Source organism: Ailuropoda melanoleuca, chromosome 17, assembly GCF_002007445.2.
Source record: "Ailuropoda melanoleuca isolate Jingjing chromosome 17, ASM200744v2, whole genome shotgun sequence".
Taxonomy (NCBI): Eukaryota; Metazoa; Chordata; class Mammalia; order Carnivora; family Ursidae; genus Ailuropoda; species Ailuropoda melanoleuca.
The window spans coordinates 36,410,811-36,437,633 of NC_048234.1; the positions used below are offsets into that span (position 1 = coordinate 36,410,811).

The 26,823-nt window shown below is 38.8% G+C and overlaps 1 protein-coding gene across 5 annotated transcripts in view; it reads right to left on the reverse strand.

Moving 5' to 3' along the window:
- Window positions 1-2,486: 2,486 nt before the first annotated feature.
- KIF27 (kinesin family member 27) overlaps window positions 2,487-26,823 on the reverse strand; it is an 87,017-nt gene continuing 62,680 nt past the window's right edge. For 2 of the 5 annotated variants that reach the window (XM_019794975.2, XM_002915018.4), the window contains 5 exons: window positions 23,377-23,592; window positions 19,465-19,671; window positions 17,853-18,051; window positions 15,217-15,381; window positions 8,882-10,616 (listed from right to left, as the gene is read on the reverse strand). In XM_019794975.2, coding sequence (XP_019650534.2) covers window positions 10,132-10,616; window positions 15,217-15,381; window positions 17,853-18,051; window positions 19,465-19,671; window positions 23,377-23,592 — 1,272 coding nt within the window. In that variant the 3' untranslated portion in view covers window positions 8,882-10,131. Of the gene's footprint in view, window positions 2,528-3,924; window positions 4,228-8,881; window positions 10,617-15,216; window positions 15,382-17,852; window positions 18,052-19,464; window positions 19,672-23,376; window positions 23,593-26,823 lie in introns of those variants that run through there. The other 3 variants (XR_004621649.1, XM_034646817.1, XM_034646816.1) reach the window with 3 other exon arrangements.

Sequence of the window (26,823 nt, forward strand, 5' to 3'; positions counted from 1 at the left end):
ATCTGCTAGGATGGCTATAATCCAAAAAAAGACCGACAATAACAAATGTTGATGCACTGACCCTCACACACTGCCCATGGGAACGTAAAATGATATAGCTGCTGTCAGAAAGAGTTTGGCAGTTTCCCTAAAAGTTAAACAGAATTACCATGTGACCTTGAAATTCCACTCGTAGGCATGTACCCAAGAGAACTGAAAACACTCACACAAAAACTTATACACAGATGTTCATAATAGCCAAAAAGTGGAAATAACCCAAATGTCCACCAATTCATGAACGGATAAACAAAATGTGGTATATCCATACAATGGATCGCTAGTCAGCCGTAAACGGAATGATATACTGTTACATGCCGCATTAGTAGATCGTGAAAACATCATCCTGAGAAGGCGAACACTGAAGGATACATGCTCTGTGATACCATTGACATGAAATGTCAAGAATAGGCTGTGCCGACGAGACAGACAGTAGGTTAGTAGTTGCCAGGGGATGAGGGAAAGGGGAAATGAGGACTGATTGCTAATAGGGACAGATTTTCTTTTCGGGGAGGATGAAAATGTTCTGGAATTAGTAGGATTAGTGCGTTAGCTGGATAGTGCATGTACTAAAAACTACTGAATTGTGCACTTTAAGAGGGTAACTTTTATGTGAATTACAACTCCATTTAAAAATTTTTCAAGTGAAATCTCATTCTAAACTTGGAAAAAAATCATAAGCAATTGTGATCAAAGCAGTAGATCTAGGGACAGCGTCTGGGTGGCCCCGTCAGTTGGGCATCCGACTCTTGGTTTTGGCCTCAGGTCCTGGGATTGAGCCCTGAGTCGGGCTCCACGCTGAGCGTGGAGTCTGCTTGTTCCTCTTCCTTCCCCTGCTTTCTCTCTCCCTCTCTCTCAAATAAATAAGTAAAACATGTATTTTTAAAAAAGCAATAGACTAGAGAAGTTTTCTGTTTATGGAAGGACAAAATGGCCCAGCAAAATTAATCAGTGCTCTTGCCCTCTCATAATAATTGGTTGGATATGATTTCTGTGTTCAGATACAACTTATGATACTTGCCCCTTTTGAGCAAGCATGCTTTAGGTCAATTGAAAAGCAAGTTTTAAGTCAGTGAGTTTACAACTTAGTTTTTACAGCTTTATGTGTGTGCCTGGCTCAGAAACCTGTCCAGCTAAAAAAGCCTCCTTGATTCTGTACTCCTTTATTCTGCTTTATTTTCCCCCATAGTACTTATCATTGACATGTAAGTTCCTTGGGTGACAGGGCTTTTATTTTTTCGAGAGATTTTATCTATTCATTTGAGACAGAGAGATACAGAGAGAGCACAAGCAGAGGGAGAGGGAGAAGAAGACTCCCCTCTGAGCAGGGAGCCCAACGACACGGGGCTCCGTGCAGGACCTGGAGATCATGACCTGAGCCAAAGGCAGATGCTTAACCATCTGAGCCACCCAGACACCCTGGTGACAGAGCTTTTATTTCTCAGCTCTATCCTCAGTAATAAAAGGTTAATAGATAACACTACACAGGAAGAAAGCTTTATTGATAAAATAAACATCTACAGAAATTTTCAATCTGTTGTGTATAGATGCCCTTTTTGTTGTCAGAATACAAGTAACGTAAGTTACCAGCTCACCCTTTGGAAGAGGCACAAATTCTTCCCCACATTAAGAGCTAAGTCACAGGGCACTGGCCCTGGCTCTAAAGGGTGTTTGGGTTTGCTGTGGCCTGGCCGATGAAACTCACACAATCTGGCCCTTCCATCTAGTTTCCCTTCTCCTAGGAGATAGTAAACTTAGTAATAAACCTTACTGAGAAGACCTCCAGGAGAAGTATCCATTAGTATTCTTCCTTTCTGATTTATTTGTTCACAATCCACTAAAATACTTCTGATTGTAGGTTCCATTACTCTTGAAGTCTTGGCCTGTTCTTTGATTCCTTGGCTGTGCAGGTCACGGGTGCTCTGATCTAAATAGAGACAAAATATTCTGTAACACTGACAGACGCTTGCAAACTGAGGGGAATGAGCTTCCCTCAAAATGCTTATAAAGGAAAGACCACCATGGTAATGTCATATTTCATTCTAATAGTGGCTAAGAGTATTAGATGCCAAAGAATGAGTGACTTTGCTGTTAATTTGATCACATATTTATACATGTCCCCGAAATTAACTTACTATTTTACAGTTTCCTTGCAGGGAAAAATTAAGTTTAAAACATCTTTTTGACTACCACATGGAAACCATCCTTTTCAGTTTTAAGAAGTTATTTTCTACCAGAATTCATCAGTAACTCACAAATGTAATTGTTACTAAAGAAATACAGAACGAATAGGCAAAACCAGTGGTTACCCAAGTGAAAACATACTCTGGAGGGGCACCTGGGTGGCTCAGATGGTTAAGCGTCTGCCTTCGGCTGGGCTCATGATCCAGGTCCTGGGATCGAGCCCCATGTCGGGCTCTCTGCTCAGCAGGGAGACTGCTTCGCCCTCTCCCTCTGCCTCTTCCCTTGCTTGCGCTCGCTCTGTCTCTGTCTCAAATGAATAAACAAAATCTTAAAAAAATAAAAACTCTTTAATTCATAACTCAAATAGTCACGAAGCACTTCTTATGCCTATAAAATACTCAGCCAAGTCTTTATTTTCTTAGCATAGATTTCACATGAAACTTTTCCAGAGAATACTATTATTCCCACTGTTGCTAACAAATGTAACTAAAACTCAGAATTTGTTTAAAAATGTTTTAGGATATATGTATAAAATAAGCAACCACATTTGTGCTAAAATGTTATCCCATTTTGACAGCCAGCTCCATGGAAAATCTACTTAAAATTACATCATAAACATATATGATGTTTTAGTTTTCAAAGTGCTTTCATGTATTTATTTGGTAAAGTAACAGACTATTTGCCTTATAGAAAAATTAGCAATTTCCTTCCCAATTAATTAATTACTTTTAGTTGCACTTGAAAGATAAGATTTTTATTTAAAATGCAAGAGAGCAGGGGCACCTGAGTGGCTGAGTTGGTTAATGATCCAACTTTTTTTTTTAGATTTATTTATTTATTTATTTGAGAGAGAGAGAAAGCATAAGTGAGCACAAGCAGGGGGAGGGGCAGAGGGAGAAGCAGACTCCCCACTGAGCAGGGAGCCCTCTGTTGGGCTTGATCTTATGCTCCTGAGATCAGCTTAACATACTGAACCACTCAGGCACTCCAGCATCCAACTCTTGGTCTCAGTTCAGGTCTTTTTTTTTTTTTAAAGATTTTATTTATTTATTAGACAGAGATAGAGACAGCCAGTGAGAGAGGGAACACAAGCCAGGGGGAGTGGGAGAGGAAGAAGCAGGCTCATAGCTGAGGAGCCTGACCTGGGGCTCGATCCCATAACGCCGGGATCACGCCCTGAGCTGAAGGCAGACGCTTAACCACTGTGCCACCCAGGCGCCCCCTCAGTTCAGGTCTTGATCTCATGGTTGTGAGTTTAAGCCCTGCCACGCCCAGCGGGGAACATACTTAAAGAAAGGGGGGGGGCAGCTGGGTGGCTCAGTCAGTTAAGCATCTGACTCTTGATCTCAGCTCAGGTCATCATCTCAGGGTCATGAGATAGAGTCCCACGTGGGGCTCCAGGCTGGGCATGGAGCCTGCTTAAGATTCTCTCTCTCCCTCTCCCTTTGTCCCTCCCCACTTCCCCTAAATTAAAAAAAAAAAAATCATATATGGGGCGCCTGGGTGGCACAGCGGTTGAGCGTCTGCCTTCGGCTCGGTGTGATCCCGGCGTTATGGGATTGAGCCCCACATCAGGCTCCTCCGCTATGAGCCTGCTTCTTCCTCTCCCACTCCCCCTTCTTGTGTTCCCTCTCTCGCTGGCTGTCTCTATCTCTGTCGAATAAATAAACAAAATCTTTTAAAAAAAAAGTCATATAAAATGCAAGGGAGTGATTCATAATTACTCATTTTTTTTAAAGGAAAGGCTGATGTTTCAGAAAAATATCATTATTTGATGTACTCCCATTAAGATGATAACCTGGGTCATTCTGGTCGTGTTGCGGGCATGTTTTACAACTGGTGATACCTGGTGCTAGCTGGGAAAATGTCCAGTGAAACAGGCTTAGTTCCATTCTAGGCTTCAGCTGGAACAATTCCAATGCTGCCCAACCCCCAGGTGATGGGCATTTCAAAAGGAGATTGGCCTCTCGATATACAAATATGTTGCCCTGTTCCCGTTCTTCCCATCTAGAAAAAGAAAAATGATGCTAGCAAACAAAAACACAACTTGGACCATTTTAATACTTATGCATTTTACATACATCAGCCAAATTCAGATTAACTCCTCACTCCTTTTGCTGGTGGACAGTGAAATGCCACAGCAGGCCACACACAAAAGTGAATACCGTCAATTCAGCCTCTCAGGCGGGCCAGTCGCTGCTGGTTTGTAACCATGAATGGAAGTCTTTTATCCAGAGGCTTTTCAGTAGAAAAATTCAGGGATATTTTAGCAGACAGAAAAATTACGCAAAATGGTTACGTATTATATAAAGATAAATCCTGATAGTTTTGCCTCCAGTGCTTGCTTTGTCACACTATTCACGGCTCTTCAATGGTAAAATCGCTTCAGTTTTATTTTCTTTGGTTTATGTCTTGGTTGTTGGAATCAATCCAAAGTACTGTTTCTTGTAATTCTCTATTGAATAGAGCCACAATTTCCATTCAAATTCTACCTAGGGTGGCTTCTTTTCATGTAATTCTGAATTTCAGCAATCATGGGAAAAGGACCCGGTGTAAAAACTGGCATGTATCCTTTGCTGTGCAGCAGCTTTTTCTCTCTCACACCAGTTAGAATGGCAAAAATTAACAAGACAGGAAACAACAAATGTTGGCGAGGATGTGGAGAAAGGGGAGCCCTCTTACACTGTTGGTGTGAATGCAAGCTGGTGCAGCCACTCTGGAAAACATTCAAGATGTTAAAAATAGAGCTATTCTATGACCCAGCAATTGCACTAGTATTTACCCCAAAGATACAGATGTAGTGAAGAGAAGGGGCACATGCACCCCAATGTTTTTTTTTCTTTTACAGGTGAAGGGTAAAGCCATTAAGCATTTATTTATTTTTATAATATATTTTTTATTATATTGTTAGTCACCATACAGTACATTCCTGGTTTTTGATGTAAAGTTCCATGATTCATTAGTTGCGTTTAATACCCAGTGCACCATGCAATACGTGCCCTCCTTACTACCCATCACCAGCCTATCCCATTCCCCCACCCCCCTCCCCTCTGAAGCCCTCAGTTTGTTTCTCAGAGTCCATAGTCTCTCATGTTTCATTCCCCCTTCTGATTACCCCCCCTTTCTTTATCCCTTTCTTCTCCTACCGATCTTCCTAGTTCTTATGTTTCATAGATGAGAGAAACCATATAATTGTCTTTCTCTGCTTGACTTATTTCACTTAGCATTATCTCCTCCAGTGCCGTCCATGTTGCAGCAAATGATGAGAAATCGTTCCTTTTGATAGCTGAGTAATATTCCATTGTATATACGGACCACATCTTCTTAATCCAGTCATCTGTTGAAGGGCATCTGGGCTCCTTCCACGATTTGGGTATTGTGAACATTGCTGCTATGAACATTGGGGTGCAATGTTCATAGCAGCAATGTCCACAATAGCCAAACTGTGGAAGAAGCCCAGATGCCCTTCAACAGATGAATGGATAAAGAAGATGTGGTGTGTGTGCATATATATATACATATGGTATATATATATATATGTATATATATACATACATAAGGTAATATTATTCAGCCATCAGAAAGGATGAATACCCACCATTTGCATCGACATGGATGAAACTGGAGGGGATTATGCTAAGCGAGGTAAGTCAAGCAGAGAAAGACAATTACCATATGGTTTCACTCATATGTGGAACATAAGCAATAGCACGGAGGACCATAGGGGAAGGGAGGGAAATCTGAAGGGGGAGACGGAGAGGGAGATGAACCATGAGAGACTATGGATCCCAGGAAACAAACTGAGGGGGTTGGGGGGAGGGGATAACAGGGTGATGGGTATTAAGGAGGGTACGTGTTGTGATGAGCACTGGGTGTTATATGTTAACTAATGAATCATTGACCACTACATCAAAAACTAATACAGTGGCTAACTGAACATAATAATAATAATAATAATAATAATAATAATAATCTGGCATGTATATTTTCAAATGGCAAATTCCGTAGTAACTAGGAGTGTTCTTCGGGTTTAGAAATAGCCAAAGATTTGAAGTTAAGTTTTAGTGCTGTTGCCAGAGAAATAGAATATATTCTCTCGGGGCGCCTGGGTGGCACAGCGGTTAAGCGTCTGCCTTCGGCTCAGGGCGTGATCCTGGCATGATGGGATCGAGCCCCACATCAGGCTCCTCTGCTGTGAGCCTGCTTCTTCCTCTCCCACTCCCCCTGCTTGTGTTCCCTCTCTCGCTGGCTGTCTCTATCTCTGTCAAATAAATAAAAAATCTTTAAAAAAAAAAAAAAAGAATATATTCTCTCAAAATATTTTAGAAAATTCTTTGCTGGCCTATAGAATGCTTTAAAATAAACCTTTTTATCTCCTGTTCTTATCAGAGCTATTTGAATCCTGGAACACTGTGGGGAATGAGGGGTAAGTAAGCCATAATTGTCACATAATTTGTTGTTGGTAATTGGGGAGGAGAGGGTAGGGTCCAAGAAGTGGTTCTTTTAAAAGACCTGTCAGATCAATTAAATTCTAACAGCATTTACGACTTTGGACTTGAAAAATTATACCTCCCTATATACTGTAGTAAACTTGAAAACACATTAATATAGTATACAAACACTGTTTTGAAATACATTTCTTTTGTGCTACTTTATACAAGTATTAACTTAAAAATGGAGTTTTAAATTTCCAACAATCTTAAGTATGAATTTTTTTAAATGCTTAAATAGTTTTCTACTCTTCTGTGTGAATGATCTTGTTCTTTGGCCATATAAGGATCTTGTTCATTATAACAGTCTATGAGACTGTTGTATTTTTCTTTTAAATACTGTAGCGATAACTCAGTAGCAGTGTGTGTAATAATTTACCAGTAGAACCTAATAGTTAAGTCTAAGTCAATACATTTAGGTTCAATCATATTACACTGCTAGCATTTCACATACTGGCTATCCTCTTGATTCACTGTGGAAATTCCTAGGGGAAAAATACTAAAAGGGACAAAGAACTACAGAAAATATCAAAAATCAATACTATAACGTCAATTTTTTCTGAGTTTTCTTTTAATTACCTCTATGTTGGGGTCACAGAACTAAGGAAATAACTGAAAAAGTACAACATGTCATTCTTGCATTTGGTGCATGAGAATTTGTGTTGACTGTAGAATCAAACTCCCAGTAAGGATCTGACTCCCTAGCAATTCACTCTAAAACCTTTATTAACCTTTCATATAAGACACCTGTTCTTAAATGAGCACTTATGTTATTGACCTGAAAAAAACAATTAGCAGAAGAAAACAAACATTAAAGCACAAAAATCACCTTCACTGATATTCTTGCCACCCACAGTTCCCATACTTATATAATTCTCCAACCCTGTTATCTTTAACACTCCGGAGTTAGGGAAGGAACTAGCACCTCACAGAGGCAAATATATTTCCTTCCAAATGCTCTAAGTGGGGGAAAAACCCATAATGAACAAAAAATAAAAGAAAACCACAGACATATTTGATATGTGTACAAAAAGGCAGACACGATGACAAAATGATTAGACTAAGGAAAGCATGTGAAACAGAATAAAATTTATTATTGTATATGTAAAAAAAATAATTCTACTTGCCTTGGGCGAGGTGCCTTAATTTTTCTTTCCTTTGTGAGGGCACTAAACTAGAATGACAAGAGGTTCATTTCCAGAATGTATTTATCATTCAGGACATTATTTGTATATGTGTTTCTGTATGTACCTGAAATCGTTCATAGCATATGGATATATGTTTAACCAAAAGGAAGAAAAAAATTATACCTTTCTTATTTAGAAGTCGGTTCACATTTGCATTATCAAATCTAATCACTGTTGATTGGATATAAATTTTTTTGCTTTGTAAGTGAGAGTGCTTTGGCTTTTAGAAAGTATGTTTATATTTCCACAGGTAAAAAAAAAAGTATGTGTCAATTTCTTAGGCAAACTAAGATTCCAGAGTTAGCATATATTCTTATTCTAAGTTATTAATCTTATAAGGAATTTACAATTAGAACCTTCATTAATAAATATATATTCATTAATAAATATATCATTGTTGTGCTTTGTTAGGGTACTGGCCTTTGCCATTATATATAGTATAAACACACACACATTACATATGATATATATTAAGTATACATCATATGAACTAGAGGCAAAAAGAAGAAACTAGCTTAAAACCAGAATCTGACTTGAAATAGTCTCTGCTAAAAATACATTTTGCGAATTAGTTTGTAATTGCTTGTCTAAAGTAGTTTGTCTCTGGGCCAATGCTGTACACTGTGGTTCAATTCCCAGGTAAGTCCCCGGCAGTCTATTGAACCCACAATGTAAATGGAGCTCAGTCCCATGCTTAACAGATACAGAAACTATTCACCGATTTAGAAGTTTGTTTTGTTTTGGTTTTCTTCTCCTCTAGGAACTGGTTTTTAGCAATGGGAACAAGGAACCCTACTCCCTAGGGACTAGAAACCAGAAAAAAAAAAAAAAACCTTAAGTATTTGAGCAGAGAGTGATAGCTGGGGTCTTAGGTAAGACGGGCAGGGTCAATAACAACAAAGGAAAAGGACAAAAGAAAAATATTAGTAGCAGCATCACCTAAGAAAAACCGGAGTCAGCAAGAATTGAGTAGACATCCGTAAGTCAGGGTGGTTTTACTACTGCCCCACCCAAACAGTAGTTAGTTTAAGAAACAGCTTTATTTTACAAGTGAAAATTTGGAAAAGTAACAAAAATAATGACACAAGAAACAAAAAGTAACAAAATACCTCTGGTCATTATAATGGGATGTTTTCTGTGATTAAAAAGTATGATGAAAAAGTACAAAGTATTTTTTGGGCAAATCAGTGTTTTAGTTCTTAATTCCAAACTGAAGTTTATATTATATAATAAGATTTAACTGCAAAAATCTTGAAGAAAAATTTCGTTTACATATTTACAGCCCCAGTGCAGTCTGGCCTGCCTGTGTGCAAGACCCGAGTAAGCGGGTTGTAGAGAAAAGTCTCTGATTAGGCCCATCAGATTTTTAGTTAAAGAGCCTCTGGTGAGACTTCGAGCTTTCCAGGCATACCCCGTGTGACCAGGTATCTTTTCCTTGAAGTGCCAGAACGCCTTACCGTTATTCTGTCTGTTTACCTGTGGCATGGAACCGCATCCTTTCCCCCCCAATCTAGTAGCCTAGGGAGAGACACGTTGAATAGACAGGGTAGGAGTGAGATGAAAACATATATTCCATAATATTAGCAAACCAACAACATGACATTCTAAAAACAATCCCAGAAAAAGAGCAGAGCACCGTGTTTAAAAAGTCAAGACTGATCACTCAAGCTCTGTGGACTCTGAAGACCATAAATGAACCCATAAACCGAGTCAGTTGCCTTAAACCCACAGACTGCACTTTGGCGCAGATTTTCAGCTGTGCCAAAACATATGCAGGAGGTAACTCCCCCTTTCATACGAGCAATCTTTAACTGGATCTCTTCAAAATAACAAATATATTTGAGAATAACAATATTATAAACTTGTAAGGTGTAATTAATGTATTATAACATACTTTTATATTATATAGCAATATTACTATTCCACTCTTTGTTTTCTTCTTTCTATATGCCTGGATTTTAAGCAAATTTATAAGTGGAAATATTTAAATGTTCCATTGCTTGACAGTATTGGAAAACATGTTCACTTGGTTATTATGGAAATATCTGCAAATAATTAAAATTCCCCAAATATACCATAGAAGACATACACATCTATAGTATACAAAACAATTCCTTCCTCCCCTTCTTCCTTTATCCTGAAGGAAGAGCTAGTGAGCATAAGCTTTAATTTCTAACAGGTTAGACAAAGGAATCTTACACCTCTACTCAATTAAAAGTTCTATTATTAAAGGCCTAAGTTTTTAAGTCACTCGGTTTCCTAGCCACTTCAATGGAATCAGCAGTCATAGATCCAACCCCAGCTCCAAGACTGGAACGTCGTAAGGATAGTTCCAAGGCAGAAATCTGACGTAACTCTTTACGACACAACTTTACCGACGTGACACCATGAAGCTGTCCCACATTTCCCACAGGCTGAATTTGGAGTAATGGTCGATTGTGAGATTTTGTAAAATGACTTTCATCTAGTTCTATTTTATCCTCATGGTTTAACAAATGCCCACTAGTGGGCGCTAAAGAGCTACAGATTGAAGGTAATTCTGGGCCATCCTCCCTGAGCTTCTGAGGATTTGGTTGTGTTCTTAAACTGCTTGTTGAATTGTCTAATTCTCTTTCTCTTCCACTTAATTTCATACTTTCGGTTCTGGATGCCCATTTTAGTTCTTCTGAAACCATGTCTGCTTCTTCAGGGTTCAGAACTCTATACCCAGCATCATGATCTAAAAATAATATAAAAAGCAAAAAAATTAGAGATTTCCTCAAAAACAGATATTTTTGATCATGCTATCCTAACATAACTATATTATCATCACTCAATATAAATTATGTCATTCAGCTTTTTTTCTTTGTTAGGTGACTTAAACAGAAGTTTCACTTATAGGCATTTTGCATGTGAATAACTGAGAATTTTTAATTGATAGAACAAAGTTGAGAGAATAGTCGTCTATTGATTTTATTTTTCCCTGGAAACACAGGAGTGCTTTGGACCTCTCTGTGCCCTTCCACAGCTGCCTTCCACTGCCTTGCCACTGGTGAGCCATAGTCCACATCTTGGCTAAGTGAAGCCAGCACTAGGGAATACTGGCTCTATGTCTGGGGGATCTTTTAGGATGTGGCACTGTGTATGTGAAAATCTAGTCTTGGTTAGAACTTCCAGCCCGATGGCAGGGTTCTGCTCCTTGAAGGTACTCTGGGGATCCACCATCAAAACGGAAATGACAGCGTACCCCTCAGTGGGGATTCCCTGCTGGGATGAGTGAAGGAGTGAGTGAAGAGATCAAAGCTTCAGGTCTTCAAATCATAGAATTATCTAATATCAAAGACAAAAATTTACTTAAGAGAAGTCCATATAGGCCTGAGACCTAAAATGATGAAAAATGCCAACTTTAATGTACACTGACACGTGATTAGTACACTTCTAGTCCCATGAATACCAAGTTTAAAAAGAGAAGTTACACACTGGCAGTCCCTAGCCAAATCTGGCCCACAGACATGTTTTATTTAGCCAGTGCAATAACACGTGGCCCCCAATTTTTTAATTGGAAAGTTTCATATAAAAATATAGATTTCCATCTTTTCTAGAAAAAAATGAGAACTGACAATTTCTGCCTGGCCACAGCAGCTGGAGCAGAGCTAGCCCTGCCTGTGTAGACAACTGCTACCTTCCCTACTGCTCACCTTGGCTCCCTGGTTCCTGGAGGCATTTCTGTTTGTGACCCCTGGTTGAAAACATAATTGGTTTTATAACTTTTAAAATATTCTCACAAACAAACCAGCTGAACTAACAAATGACATAGATTCTCACAACTAGCAGATATTCAGAAAGTTGACTGAAGATAGTGGCTCTCAAACTTTGCCCACATTAGTCGTGGAAAGCTTTTAAAAATTGATGCTCAGGTCCCAGTGTCTGGGGGAGGGAGCCAGACATCTTATTTTTGAAAGATCATATGTGAAAGAGCAGAGATGGGCTCACTGGAGAAACTCCCTCCCTACCCGACTTGGATATTTCACAGGGGAAAGTTTCCCTCTTCCAGAATTTTCCATCAGGGAACAAACCAAAGACTGGTTCACCTGAGGTCAGAGAGTGAAGAGAAGTTAGGATTCCAACCCAATTCTTTTGACTCAAGTATCCTCACACAGAGTTTTGCAGTGACTTAAATTGACACAAGGATAGAGTTTTAAATATTTAAATAAGTACATCGACTGCATGTCCATATAAACTGATCTCATCCTCACATATTTTATCCTCACACCCTAATATATTCGTTAGAAAACAGATGCACTATAACAGAGGCATGACTAAGAGGTAATCAAGATATTTTACTCTAAAGATTAATTTTTCTGCATTTGAAAATGCTAAAAACACTCAAGTGTTAAAATATAAATGTGGTATGCAAACAATGGAAGGGCTATATCAAAAACCAATGAACTGAATACCAAAACGGTTCAGTGTTAAGATCACTGATTACGAAGTGTATAATACTTTTTAGGGAACTCAGAATTTGATATATATAAATTGCAGTATTTATAATTCAAACAAATCTTGTTCAATGTCATTATATTAGAATAGCATTTTGAGATAGTGTATATATAATTACAAGCTATAGCTCTAATATGATTCCAACTGTAATTTTTTTAAAGCATGGGGACAATACTGAAAAGAATTATGCTAAATATTAATAGTTGTGGGTAGAATTATGGGGTGATTTTTTTCCAGCTCTTTTTCTATATTTTCAAATTTTCTACAATGACTATTACTTTTATTACTGTTTATAGATGTTTCTAGGTGGGATAGCAAGTTAGCTGAAATAATACCTTCAACATTAGTATCAAGACTAGATTTCCTGGGGCGCCTGGCTGGCTTGGTTGGTAGAGCAGGCAACTCTTGACCTCGGGGTTGTGAGTTCGAGGTCCACTTTGGTAGTAGTTTACTTAAACACGAACAAACAAGACTAGATTCCCAAGTAAGTTGGTCAGACAGGTGTCATCATTTTACATAACTCCAAGATTACTTAACTTTTTCAGTTTTTTGCATTTGTCTCATTAAAGAGCAGGCTGAAGATGCAGAACAAGGATGAAACCTCTCTATCACCATACCACACTGGCATTTTAAAAGACGTCTAGTTGACTCATAATATAAACATCGGCCATTTAAACACTAGATACCTAATTTCGGATGTCTCAAGTTTGAAAGTGGATTTTTTAAAGCTAAAATGGCCTTATGCTGATTGTTCTGTTTGCTACTTAACGCCTGTTTACATTTTAATTTTTTGTAAGTCGTGTTTCAAGTAAAAGGTTCAGCTATATAGTGCAGGCAGTATTTCAAGTAAATGTTTTAATTACATTAGCACCTCTGCTTTACTATGTTGAAAATCAGAAAATGTAGTCTCTCTGGCAGGATCTGTCTGTGTCACATCTCTGTCCTAAGACAACTTTTATCCTAGAATATTAAACCAGGAATCATAAGATGAAGGACCTTAGCCCATGTCCTAATTACTGTTGTGTTTGTAAGTTACTTGACCTAAGTTTCAATTCTCTTTTCTAAAAATGGCATTAGCAGACACTGACCCACCTTGAGTTTGAGGGGTAAATAGAACTACTTGTGAAAATGTCTATAAATTATAAGTATCATAAGTATAAGGTAGAATTAGAACTACTTTTCTAAGGTATTACTGTTTTAAACTTTAAAGCTATGTTAATTCTGCTTCCATTATATATTCAGCATGTATCTTTTCATTATGCATACATACAGTTTTCACTGGTCTCTTTACAATCTTGTTGTACCTATCTTTAAGCGGTCTTCTTTATAGGTACAGAATAGGTCTGTGTTCCTAAAAGGTTGTAAAGTCAACTTTGCATAAGCCATACTTGACTTAGTAGAAGAATATCTTCTCTAAAGGCAGGTTAATTCTTTCATAAAATGTAAAATATATTAGGGCGCCTGGGTGGCTCAGTCAGTTACGCGTCTGCCTTCAGCTCAGGTCATGATCCCAGGGTCCTGGGATCGAGCCCTGCTTTTGGCTCCCTGCTCAGTGGGGAGTCTGCTTCTCCCTCTATTTCTACCCGTTCTCCCTGCTCATGCTCTCTCTCTCGCTTGCTCTGTCTCTCAAATAAAAAGATAAAATCTTTTTAAAAATGTAAAATAGGGGCACCTGGGTGGCACAGCGGTTAAGCGTCTGCCTTCGGCTCAGGATGTGATCCCAGCGTTATGGGATCGAGCCCCACATCAGGCTCCTCTGCTATGAGCCTGCTTCTTCCTTTCCCACTCCCCCTGCTTGTGTTCCCTCTCTCACTGGCTGTTTCTATCTCTGTCGAATAAATAAAATCTTTAAAAAAAATAAAATAAATANTGCTTGTGTTCCCTCTCTCACTGGCTGTTTCTATCTCTGTCGAATAAATAAAATCTTTAAAAAAAATAAAATAAATAAAAAAAATAAAAATGTAAAATATATTATTTTAGAAATATTGAGTCTTCTCTAAATGGCAGACTTAAAGAGGGTATATTTTAATCATGGCACTTTCTAGTTATGTCATATTTTAGGGTGAGGGTCAGGCAGACAACTATTTTTGTTTATAGAGACAAATACAAATTCAATATCTAATTCTAAATAACCAAATCAAAACGTTTGTTTTGTTTCTTACGTTCCACTTAGGAGTGAGATTGTATGTTATTTGTCTTTCTCTGATTTATTTCACTTAGCATTATACCCTCTAGATCCATCCATGTCCTTGCAAATGGCAAGGTTTCATTCTTTTTATGGCTGAATTAATATTCCATTGTATGTATACATCACATCTTCTTTATCCATTCATCTATCAGACACTTTGGTTGATTCCACAATTTGGCTATTGTAAATAATGTTACAGTAAACACAGGGATGCTCATATCTTTCCGAATTAGTGTTTTCATATTCTTTGGGTAATACCCAGTAGTGGAATTACTGGGTCATATAGTAATTCTGTTTTTAATTTGAGGACTCTCCATACTGTTTTCCACAGTGGCTGCACTGGTTTGCATTCCCAACAGCGCACGAGGGTTCCTTTTTCTCTGCATCCATGCCAATACTTGTTGTTTCTTGTGTTATTGGTTTTAGCCATTCTGAAGGTGCGAGGTGATGCTACACTGTGGCATTTCCCTGATGATTAGTAGGACTAGAAAACTAATTTTGTTTATAGAGACAAATACGTACAAGTTCAATATCTAATTCTAAATAACCAAATCAGCTGGGGAAAGGCTAGACTATTACGTCAGGCACCACTTCACCAAGTACTAGATACATCAAATACCGTCAGCATGACAAGTAACACTAAAGGTCTTACGTTCAGATGGTACTAATTGCCGCCGAACTGCTTCCCCTATCAATTCCTTAAGTTTCTTCTTAAGATCTCTGCTGGTTTTCTTATAGAAATAAAGATCTTTTTCCAGCTGCTGGATTTTATCTTCATACGTTTTTAACATTTCCATAAGGCCTTCGCCATCTTGCTCTATGAAACAGATTTACATTTAAAATCAGTTTAAACTAAATGACTAAAAATTATGTTCTAACACAGTCTCCAGACTATATTTAAAGGGTCAGAAGTATGTTACACGTATCTGTTACCTGAATGGATCTGCTTTTAGCTACACTTTGGATTCTTCTGCCCTTAGTCACCTTCTCTGCCCAACCCCCTCCCAACTACCGCTTCCTTCATGATTCATAAGCACTTTCTGAGTAACATTAACTAGATTTATCCTCAGAAAAGCAGAAACAAGGTGTTTTCTCTAAAAAATTCACGTTTGGAACTCTGTCCATGAGCTGCATCAATATATTATTTAAAGTTCATATCAGGGGGCGCCTGGGTGGCTCAGTCAGTTAAGCATCTGCCTTCAGCTCAGGTCATGATCCCAGGGTCCTAGGATCGAGCCCCACATCAGGCTTCCTGCTCAGAGAGGAGTCTGCTTCTCCCTCTCCCTCTGCAGCTCCCTGTCTGTGTGCACTCACACACTCTCTCTCTCTGTCAAACAGATAAAATCTTTTTAAAAAATAAAAAAAGAAAGTTCATATCAGGAACGGTGGATATATGGAAAGTCACAGGCCCGGGTTTATAGGCCCAAGAAATCTACAGCCAAAAAACCCCAAAACCAAAAATCTGCCACAAAAGAGCCTAGAGAGATAAAACTACAAAAGAAAACACCCATACAAAAAAAGAGGGGAATAGCATAAGTTGCAGCTTATGCTACAATATAACTTAAAGCTTCTAATTAATATTTATGAATATCTACAACTGTCCCTATTGGGTATGTTTTAGAACCAATAAAACCTAGTTTATGGACCTGCTGTAAATACATACTCTCAGACCTACTCTTTCCTACTGGTGTATTTATAAAATGATCCTACTGGGTTTTTAAAATTTTTTAAATTTATTTTATTTATTTAAATTCAATTAGCCAACATACAGTACATCATTAGTTTTTGATATAGTGTTCAACGATTGATTAGTTGGTTTAACACGATCCTACTGGTTTTAATGTTCTTTTGTTGTAACTGGCTATTTTGAAAAAATTGGTCTAAGTATATTAGATATTTTAAATTCACCTATTATCTTGTATATAAAAATACTTTAAGGGGTGCCTTTATGGCTCAGTCGGGTAAGCATCAGGCTATTGATTTTTGGCTCAGGTCATGATCTCAGAGTTGTGGGATCCAGCCCCATATTGGGCTCCACACTCAGTAGGGAGTCTTTTTGAGATTCTTTCTCTTTCCCTCTCCCTCTGCCCCTCCCCACCATACTTTCCCTGTCTCTAAAATAAACAAAAAAATCTTTAAAAAATAAATAATAACACCATAAATCAGAATCCTGATAAAGAATGTCATATATGTCAACTGAATTTTATAAGACATATTCATTTGAAATTAGAAAATTCATAAATTGTTATCATTTTTCACTGCAACTTTGTTGCAAAAAACTTTTCCCAGTTATAGAAATGAATGATTTTTAAAATGTTCTCATTTGGCTGTAGCTTTTGTGGTACAATGCCAATCACTTGAAAAATACATTAAAAATTCTATTAAATTATCACTTTAAAGAGATGTAAGAACAAAAAAATAAGGAAAGGAGAGCATGTTTGAATGAAGTGACGTATGGGATCCTGTCAAGGAAATCCCGTCATAAGGCAACTTGGTTGTTAACTGACTGGTTATAGAATTAACTTAGAGGCAAATTGCCTCAACACTCAAATGCATATATTTTCCAATTTTCTGCTTACTGAGGTTGTTTCTCCAGATCCTTTCTAACCCATTTCCAGGTATAGATACACAAGAATCAAGACTAAGCAGCTACACAGCCTGGATTGAAGCATTCCCAGTTCTGCCAGGCAGTGCTTTTGTTGCCATAGCAACTCTTTGTGTACTGGCCAAATGCCCAGGTAACACAAGGACCAACCGCTGTGACAGCTCTTTCCACACCAGAGTTGAGGGCTGAACTACTGTGCACTGATAACAGTATGTGTCCATCGGTGGTAGACTAATTTTTACCTAAGATATAACCTTAATGCATAAAATTTACAACCAACTGAAAATTATAACAAGAAATATAACTAGAAATCTGACAGAGCCTATCACTTTAATTATGTGAAGGGAAAGTAATTTAAGTATCAAAGTACTACATCCTTGAGAGAGAGACACTTTTCAACTGTACACCATGAAGCCAGAAATCCCGCATTTGTACATAAAAAATAGACCAACAACAAATGGGTGGGAGTTCTTATGTGTGGCACTGGGGACAGGCAGACGGATGGGATTTCAAGCACCAAGAGCACAGTCAACTATCCCCACGTGCGGCAACGCAGACACATGAAGCACCAAAACAAATATAAGTAGCAACTATTTATTCATGTTGGGCTTTTCTGCCCTGTGTTCCTTTCCCAGCCCCTCCAACACATCACCTTTCCACAAGTGACCGGAAGGGGCAGGTACCTTGAAAATGATGTAACAGCAGCTGCATTTTTTGCTCATGTTCCTTTTGCTGAAGGGTCAGTCTCCGGTCGCATTGCAATTTCAGATGTTCCAGTGCAGATTCCAATTCACGAACCATATTATCCCGCTCCAGAACCTTCATTTTCATTTCTTCATTCTGTAACTGTAGCTTCCGTTCGGTTTCTCGCAAATTGACCACCTAGCAAAGACATTTTTTGACCTTTTAAGTGTGTCTTAGGTAGCCTAATGTAATAGCCTACTTCTCTTGGGCTCCATGAAGAACTTCCTTAGTCACCATGGTATAACTAGCAAATGCTTTGTAACTACCCAACAAAATAACCTAACAGCCTTTTGAGTTTGTTGGGATTCTGGATTGGTAACAACTTCACTTTAAATGTAATGTGGCTCTAACTATCACCCCTCCATCATCTCTTAGACATGGTCACTGCAATTTACATTTACAATCCTCTAACTTCATTTCTCTAGTCTAAATAGAGAACAGGAACCTCAGCCTCTTGTAACATCTAGATACCTCCCAGTTTTAACTCCAAAATGGATGCTATAAATATGTAACGCACATTTAAAAACTATACAGAGTCCAGTCTCAGATTGTGCATTTAGTTCAACGGGTTCTTCTCTGCACTGCTATGAAGTGAATATACTGCAATGCATGTGTCAGAGAACTTGCCAATGTAATGACCTTCTCTCTAAAAAAATACTCATTTCTACGAAAGGTACCCAGGGTCAGAAAATCCACTGACCTTGGCCTGGGTGGTTTGGGTTAAGAACCCTTTTTCAAAGAACACCAGAAAAGAATTCTATCAAAGCTTCCGATGACACCACACCATTTTTCTGCCCCCCCCCCAACATGCAGTGATTGGAGGCGCTGTTATCAATAATAGCTTACAATCCTGACAGTCATTACCCAAGAGGGGCTCTGGGTCCAACATTCCCATTCATTTTTTCAGCTTTATGTTACTTGTCTAGCAGAATTGAAACTTTATTTTTAAAACTCCAGTGTTTTATTTTTCATTAATTGTCTAATATTCCCTTAAACTGAAGATCCCTTTCAGAGAAAAGAGTTATTATTTGCTTAACACTTCATAATATATACCTTAAGAGAAGACATTATTCAGGTTAAGGCTAAAATCTATTCTCTTTGTCACTGATGCATTACTTCATCTTCATTTCAGGTCATAGGTATGATGATAAAATACAGGTACCCCTACCCTATAGCTATGAAGGAAAGGGAGCCCGAACTTGGAGGGCCCTTGATTTTTCATGAATGCTGAGGCAACAAGCAAATCTAGAAAATATCCAAGAAATAGTGACTGAGGAGTATAACTTGAATTCTTGGGTTTTTAAAACTATTTCAAAAAGCCCACCTTTCAAAGGCCCTTCCAACTTTAAGAACCTCCCCAAGTGAGGCCTACCTAATGCTTGCATAAGCACACAGCTTTCAGATGACCACATTCAGCAGTGAAAGGAGAAATCCTGCTTAAATCTGTAGTTACGCCATCAAAGTTTTAGGCCTTTCAATTTCTGAAACGTGAGATGTGTAAACATCTTGGCCCCCCTGAGTAAGAAAATCCTCTGTCCCTCCGAAACATACCTTATTGAAATATCTGAAAAGAATAGCTCTGATCTCAACAGGACTCAGGCAAATGAGTTTTTCCAAGACATTTGCTTCACTACGAGAGAGGTTTTGGAGTGAAGCTCTGAGCGAGTTCTGGCGACTCTGGATACTTTCATTCTTGTATTCAATTGCAGCTTCCAAAGCTTCAATCCCTTCTTCAAGTTGGAAGAGAACATGTTCTTCCTAGGTATAATATAACAGAAATCACTCATTTCAAATGAAATCATGTAACTTGGACTTTGTCATACACTAAGATCGCCCCATGCTGAGTCTAATGGACGTTACCATTCTTCTATTAAATTTTCAGAAAATGTTTACTGAGTGCTTGCTACCGCTACACAGAGCGCTACGTGTCTACACACACACACATATAAAACATGCAGTCACTGAATCCTCGTCCTAAAGCTCATGTATGAAACGTCCCAAGGTCATACAGCAGATGCTGAGAACCAAGGAATACACTTGAACAAGCCTCAGCCTCCAGGACCAGCTCTACAGCCATGTATCTCCCACCACAGGTCCTCAAGTGCACATTAGGTGTTACAGAGATCTGGAGACTCCCCGGTGTCCCTTCAAGGACCTATCGAAACAATATAGTGCCGGGAGGGAAAGAAGACATAGATTTAGAATGAATTATTAAGAACTAATCATCAGAAGAGGGTCTCTAGGGAAAGAGTATGGCATTTAAATAAAGGTATGGAGGATTTAAGGACATGAACCATTTCATAAAATTTCTAGGAGATGTCATTAAAGGGCAAACAAAGGCATTAAAAATGTCGACGGTAAGACATTTTTTTCATAAGCTAAAGAAGATCTCCTTTGTAGGGAAAACCCTGATGAATCCCTGTCAGAAAGCCTAGCAGTTCTTTGAACTATCCACACATCTTATTTGAGGGTGTCCAAATTTCTAGTAAGAAATTATTTCACTTGGTGAGACTTGGATAGATATTTCTATATACCTGTATGTGTGGTGGAGGTTACCACAACTTTAGGTTCCTTGAAGGCAGACCATCTTGTCCAATACTCATGTCCTTATTGCCTAGCACAGTACTTATCACATAGTTTAAACTCAGTAAGTATCTGCTGTATGGGTTAATGAGGAAAAAGGAGAAAAAAATATTTTCATATGTCTGATTATATGACCCAAATATTTCTCTCTACTCCTTCCCCCAGCATTTCAAAGGAAAATGATGCTAATATTTCTGATCTACCTAAAAAACAGAATGACTTCCAGAACTCCTTTTTCGGAATTCAGGGGAAAGGTATATAATAACCTATTCCAGTGGGAGGTTGAATAACACTTATTTTTATAAGCCACTTTATAAAAATCCCCTGAAAGAGCCATTTTGAAAAAAAAAATATTCAACAGCCATTTTGTTTCTCTATGCAATCACCAACCAACAAGAATTTGATGATTTGATCATCACTCCATCTGGAAGAAAATAATATTCACCTTTTGAAGAAAAACAAACTTAAGTCCTGACAGGTACGTTACTGAATGGATAAGAGGAACCAGAAAATAACACTGGATTATCCAAAGAACATATTTGACTTCTGAATAATGCATACTATGTTATTTTACCAAAAACAAATGTGATAAGTTTGCCTTTATATATGTCTGAGAACAATTTGGCAGAATTTAGTTTCTATCCTTTTGGACCTAAGTTAGGGAAGTACTGCGATAGTATAAGGCAGTATGACTACTGAACCCCGAGGGTGGCCCCCTCCAGTGAGGCCGTGAGAATAATCGTGATTGCCTCTAACCCATCAACAGGTGTGGCAAGATGGATGGCAATGAGAAACCAGTCCAGGATGGAAAATTTGCCACATCACAAACAACAGATTATCCAGTTGACTCTGCTTTATCAGACAGCACTGCTTTTCACACATGCACCAGTGGTCCTGTTAAAATGCAGATTTCTCATTCAACAGGTCTGGGTGCCCCCCCCTTCAGCGTTTCTAACAGGCTCCCATGTGATATTGCTGTGGATCCAGAGACCTCACAACTGAGAGCAACAAGGACCTAAAACAGTGGTCTCCAAACAGTTTAGATCACACTTTCCTATCAGTAAAAAACAGACAAACAAGCAAACAAAGCGAAAACTTTTAAGCAAGCACTGCATATATGTATATTTCTCCATAAATTATATGCACGGTCTAACGATAAAACATGAAATTGAAAGTGTAAAAGCTGAAATAAACATAGATACAATAGTTCTTATATTTTCTTCCTATATCCCACTTACGAGCAACTGCTCTGCATTATTAGAAAAATGGACTTGGAAGTATTTTTTTTTATTTGTTTAAGAAGTTTTCCAAAAAAAGGAAGTATTTGTCTATATTCAGTTGTGGGGTAATCCCATACTAGTGTAGTGATCTAAAATCAGTCACTTCCCATTAAGTAATACGATTATGAAAATGATTTTAATTTATTGTGGAAAGAGAAAATAATCCCAAAGTAGTTCAGAGAGATGGGAGCAGCAGACTGTTCCAGCTCGATTTTACTGATGTCTTGTCTCACATCAGAACCACGTTCCCGATCGTCTAGATTGAGCTGGTAAGAGTAATCTTGGCTTTTAGACAGTGGTGAGCACAGAGCCTGCTTCGGAGGGACACGAAGAACCAACTTGCGGCAGAAGGCTGCATAGAAGCTCACATGGCCAATGGAACCCCAGCTAACAGGAGGCTCGTCATTCCCTCAAACCAGTCCAGACTGGCTGCTGAACAGATGTGACCACGGTTTTCACCACAAACCATACATAATGAGCTGTAGTTACAGAATTGCACGTGCAACAGAAAAGTCAATGCTTCTTGATGGCAACAGGCCCTCTACCCTTCTGCAAACATAATTTGCTCATTCCCCTCTCCATGCCTTATTTAATGGCGCTCTAGCTACAAAGGCCTTCTTTCTTAGATCTCCCAATATCATGGTTTTCATAATTCAGCCTGAGATTCCAATCCACCAAAGCAGCCTTGATGAATCCTCCCCCCAAATGACCACTGCATTGCTTTGTATAAATAATGTAACAAGTATAGTTTTAGTATATTATTATAACTTGCTTTTTTTAATGTTGTTCAGGGTTTAGAGTTTTCTTGTATCTGTCTCTTTTCCCCAGATAGATAAAATATGAATTTCTCAAAAGAGACATAATGCTAGAGTTTAAAATGCTACAGTTTAAAAAAAGAAAGGTGAGAGGAGCCATATGTTCCTCATAAATGAAGACTCAAACTCAAAGGTATTTTAATTTTTATATTGTTTTTATATTTTTTCTTTTTTTAAATTTTAATCCAATCAGCCAACTTATAGTACATCATTAGTTTCAGATGTAGTGTTCAATAATTTATCAGTAGTTGATAAATTATCAAAGTTATTTTTCTTGGGATTTGAATTCCATGCATCTACTCGGCTAGAACATGCTCTCAAAGGTTGGGACTTACCCCAGAATTACCCCTTAATGTCCTAGCCATTCACAGCATGCGACAGATTACCTAGGATCGTTCGAGAAAGAAGCAGAGAGAGAAGCTAGGTGCTCTCTTTGAAAGAACTAAGGAAAAGAGTCGTTCAAATCATCTTCTGTATTCTGTGATGTCAGGTGAGAAACCCCAGCTGAGAAAGGCCCTATTCAAGTGAAGTATTAGTTTCCCGATCCCTGGCAATGCCAGCAAGGGGCCACGTTCACGGACCCACGTGAGGATATCACAGTCTCTAGTCTAGCATGGCTTACGGCACCTAACAGGAGCCAGGTAAACTCATTACATCTGACAAAGTCTCAAGGAAACAAAAGTTTGCCAGATTTCTCATTTTTATGTTTAAGTTAACAAAGACACAGGAAATCATTCGAGTGACCCATCATAGAGCACTTCCAGTTCTAAAGAATACTGACTTACTTCAGGTGATAACACGCTACCATTTTTAAGCTTCTCATCCACACTGTTTCTTCGTCTCTGTAGCTGATCCTTTTCTTTCTGAAGGGCGTGAACTTGTTCTGAAATCTTTATTTTCTCCTCAGCTGTGCTGTGTTGAAGCTCTACATTCTTTTCAGACAACTCTTGGTCCAACAAGTCCAGGCGAGTTGATATTTTCAAGCTATCTGTGTTTAAGATCTAAAAAGACACAGTCAACGAAACACCCCAAAAATAGTCGAAATCCAGACGGCATATAAATTAGAAAAATAGAGAAAATTGCTAACTGAATATATTTTTAGTTTCCACATTGTTGTTTTCTCGTGGGGTTTTTGTTGGGGGGCAGGGTTCATTTTCTAAAATCTGAAGTTGAATGCCTTTTTTTTAAAAAATGGAGATTCAAGGGGCGCCTGGGTGGTGCAGTTGGTTAAGCGTCTGACTCTTGATTTTGGCTCAGGTCATGATCTCAGGGTGGCGAGACCAAGCCCCGTGTCAGGCTGCACCCTGGGCATGAAGCCTGCTTGAGATTCTCTCTCTCCCTCCCCCTGCCTTCCCCCACCCCACTTATACTCTCTCTCAAAAAAAAAATGGAGATTTAAATGTTGAATTTATTGCCAAGTACTGCTTGGCTGCACCAGACTACAGAATACTGGTTTTGAGAGGTAGTATTTTTCTTTTTTATTATTTCCTAAATTAAACTTTTCTTCCTTGGACTGTTACATAGTTTATATGGCCTGTAACGAACTATATTATAATTTCCATAAAGGTTGAGATTTGGTTTGTTGCTCTTTAAATAAATAATTTGTTTCCACTCTTATTATATTTCTGGTCAGAAAATATGGCCAGTTAAAGTAATGGAAATCCTCATTATGGTCTAACCTAAGAGAATTTTTAAAACACTTTTGCATCTAAGTAATTATATGTATATATACCACAAGTTTATAGTTGTTTTTTTTTTATTTTTTTTTTATTATTTTTTTTTAAAGATTTTATTTATTTATTCAACAGAGATAGAAACAGCCAGCGAGAGAGGGAACACAAGCAGGGGGAGTGGGAGAGGAAGAAGCAGGCTCATAGCAGAGGAGCCTGATGTGGGGCTCGATCCCATAACACCAGGATCACGCCCTGAGCCGAAGGCAGATGCTTAACTGCTGTGCCACCCAGGCGNTGTTTTTTTTTTTTAAAGCAGTTCCCCTACCCTTTTACCTGAGTCCCACTCCCCAGAAACAATCATCCTCAACCTTCCTAGCCGTTTCTCCTGGTGTTAATGTCCATGTTTCTCAATAACATGACCAATTTCAGATATTGCCTACGGACTGCTATGGAGACAAGGACCTGGCACCATTATACCACCTCTACTCCCCCTCTTCTAGTCTCCTAGTAGAAGATATATTGCAATTTTATGTTAAATCAATACTCTGTTGGGGCGCCTGGGTGGCTCAGTAGGTTAAGCATCTGCCTTTGGCTCAGGTCATGATTCCAGGGTCCTGGGATGGAGCCCCGCATCGGGCTCCCTGCTCAGCGGGGAGCCTGCTTCTCGCTCTCCCTCTCCCCATCTTGTGCTCTAGCTCTCTCACTCTCTTTCTCAAATAAATGAATAAAATCTTTAAAAATGAATCAATACTCAGTTTACATGGCGTTGTGAACATTGCTCACAGCTGAGCTATCTAGTATAAACTGCCCCTTTCCATAGGGTACAACTTTTGGTAGCATCTACCAATGCTTCCCCCATAAAACTACACAATTCCTCTCAATACCGTTTTTTTCACTTGACCAAACTTAAACCAGGGAATTTCTCTGTTTCATTCTTTTCTGGAAACATTTTGCCTGAAGTCTCCATCCTCTTGCTCCAAACTAGTTGTTCCGGGACCTCCTTTTGGTGTTATTCTGGGAATTTCCGTGTTGGATCACACTTTCAAGACCCTAAGTCTTCTTTCTTCATAGCTGATGCCCTCATTTTTGTGGAGCACATCCTCTAGTAGTTTCCTGAGACAGACTCGGTTGGGGGCCATTTTTTCACCTGAAAATGTCCTTATTCTGCCTTCATATTTGATTCAGAGTTAGGCTCAAGAGAGAAGTGTTGGAAATCACTTTCCTTCTGAGTTAGAAGACTGCTGCAGGTCTCTTAGTTTCTACTGAAGAAGGCAGAAAAGTCCAATGCCATTCTAATTGTTGAGATTTACACGTGACTCATCTCTTCTATCTGGTAGCTTTCGGGATCTTTTCTTTTCCTTAGTGTACTCAAAACTTCACAGTGGTGTGCCTTTGGCACTCATTTTGCTGGGCCCTTGATGACCTATTTCAATCTAGAGTCTCACGTCCCCAGTGTTGGGAACATTTTTTATATTGTCTTTGATAATCCCCTCTCCCGTTTTTTCTGTTGTATCTTTCTAGAATTCCTATTTCTTGGATGTTGGACTTCCTGGATTTATCTGCCAACTAAAATTCCCCCCCCCATTTCCTATTTATCCTTTTATTTACTTTCTGAGATATTTCCTCAACGTTATCCTCCAACCCTTAAAATTTCCCGCAGTTCCCATTTTATGGATAGAGCATCATCTTTCACCACCTTGAGGCTTTAAGGGTTTTTTGGAAGCTTTTTCGGCTCCTTTCCCTATCTCTAATGTCTCTGAGCTTCTTTTTCTCTTGGTCTCTGTCTTTCATTTTAGCATTCCTGACATGGCCATCCCATGTAAGAGTCAGGTATGAAAATGCTGATGTGCTCTATGGTGGGTATGTTTTGTCACCATAGGATACATCTGGGGTCTGGCCACTTAGTTGGGGGTGCCCAAGGGTGTTTTTAGTTCTTTTTTTTCAGGGACTGCTTCAGAAAAGCTGCCAATGTCCTGCTGGGAGGTATAAATCTGGCTGCCAGCACTCTGGGATCCAAGTAGGAGTTAGGAAATGGCTATCTCAGGACTCGTATGTAGACTGGATTTTCATTCATTCCCTGTTGTATTTTGACTTACCCAACCCTCTGCTGTACCTGGTTCAACCTTCAGAAAATAAACCATCTAGTCTCAGAGCGAGAAAAGGATGTTTCCTGCTGGCCCTGTTTTCATCCTTATGCCTCATTCCTGCCTTCTGAAAATCTTGGTCCCTTCATTTCTGAGTCTTTTTAAAAAAAAGATTTTTATTTATTTGTTTATTGAGAATGCATGCACGAACAGGGACAGGGGCAAAGGGAGAGGGAGAGAGAATCCCAGGTAGACTCCTTGCTGAGCGCGGGGCCCCACGTGGGGCTCGATCTCATGACTTTGAGATCATGGCCTGAGTGGAAACCAAGAGTCAGATGCTTAACGAACTGAGCCACCTAGGTGCCTCTCTCAGTCTTTTTTTATTTTATCTATGTGAATTCTCTCTCATAAAACTGTTATAACTTAAAAAAAAAAAAAAGCTAATGCTACAGCCTTGGCTCTCAATCCTGTCCAT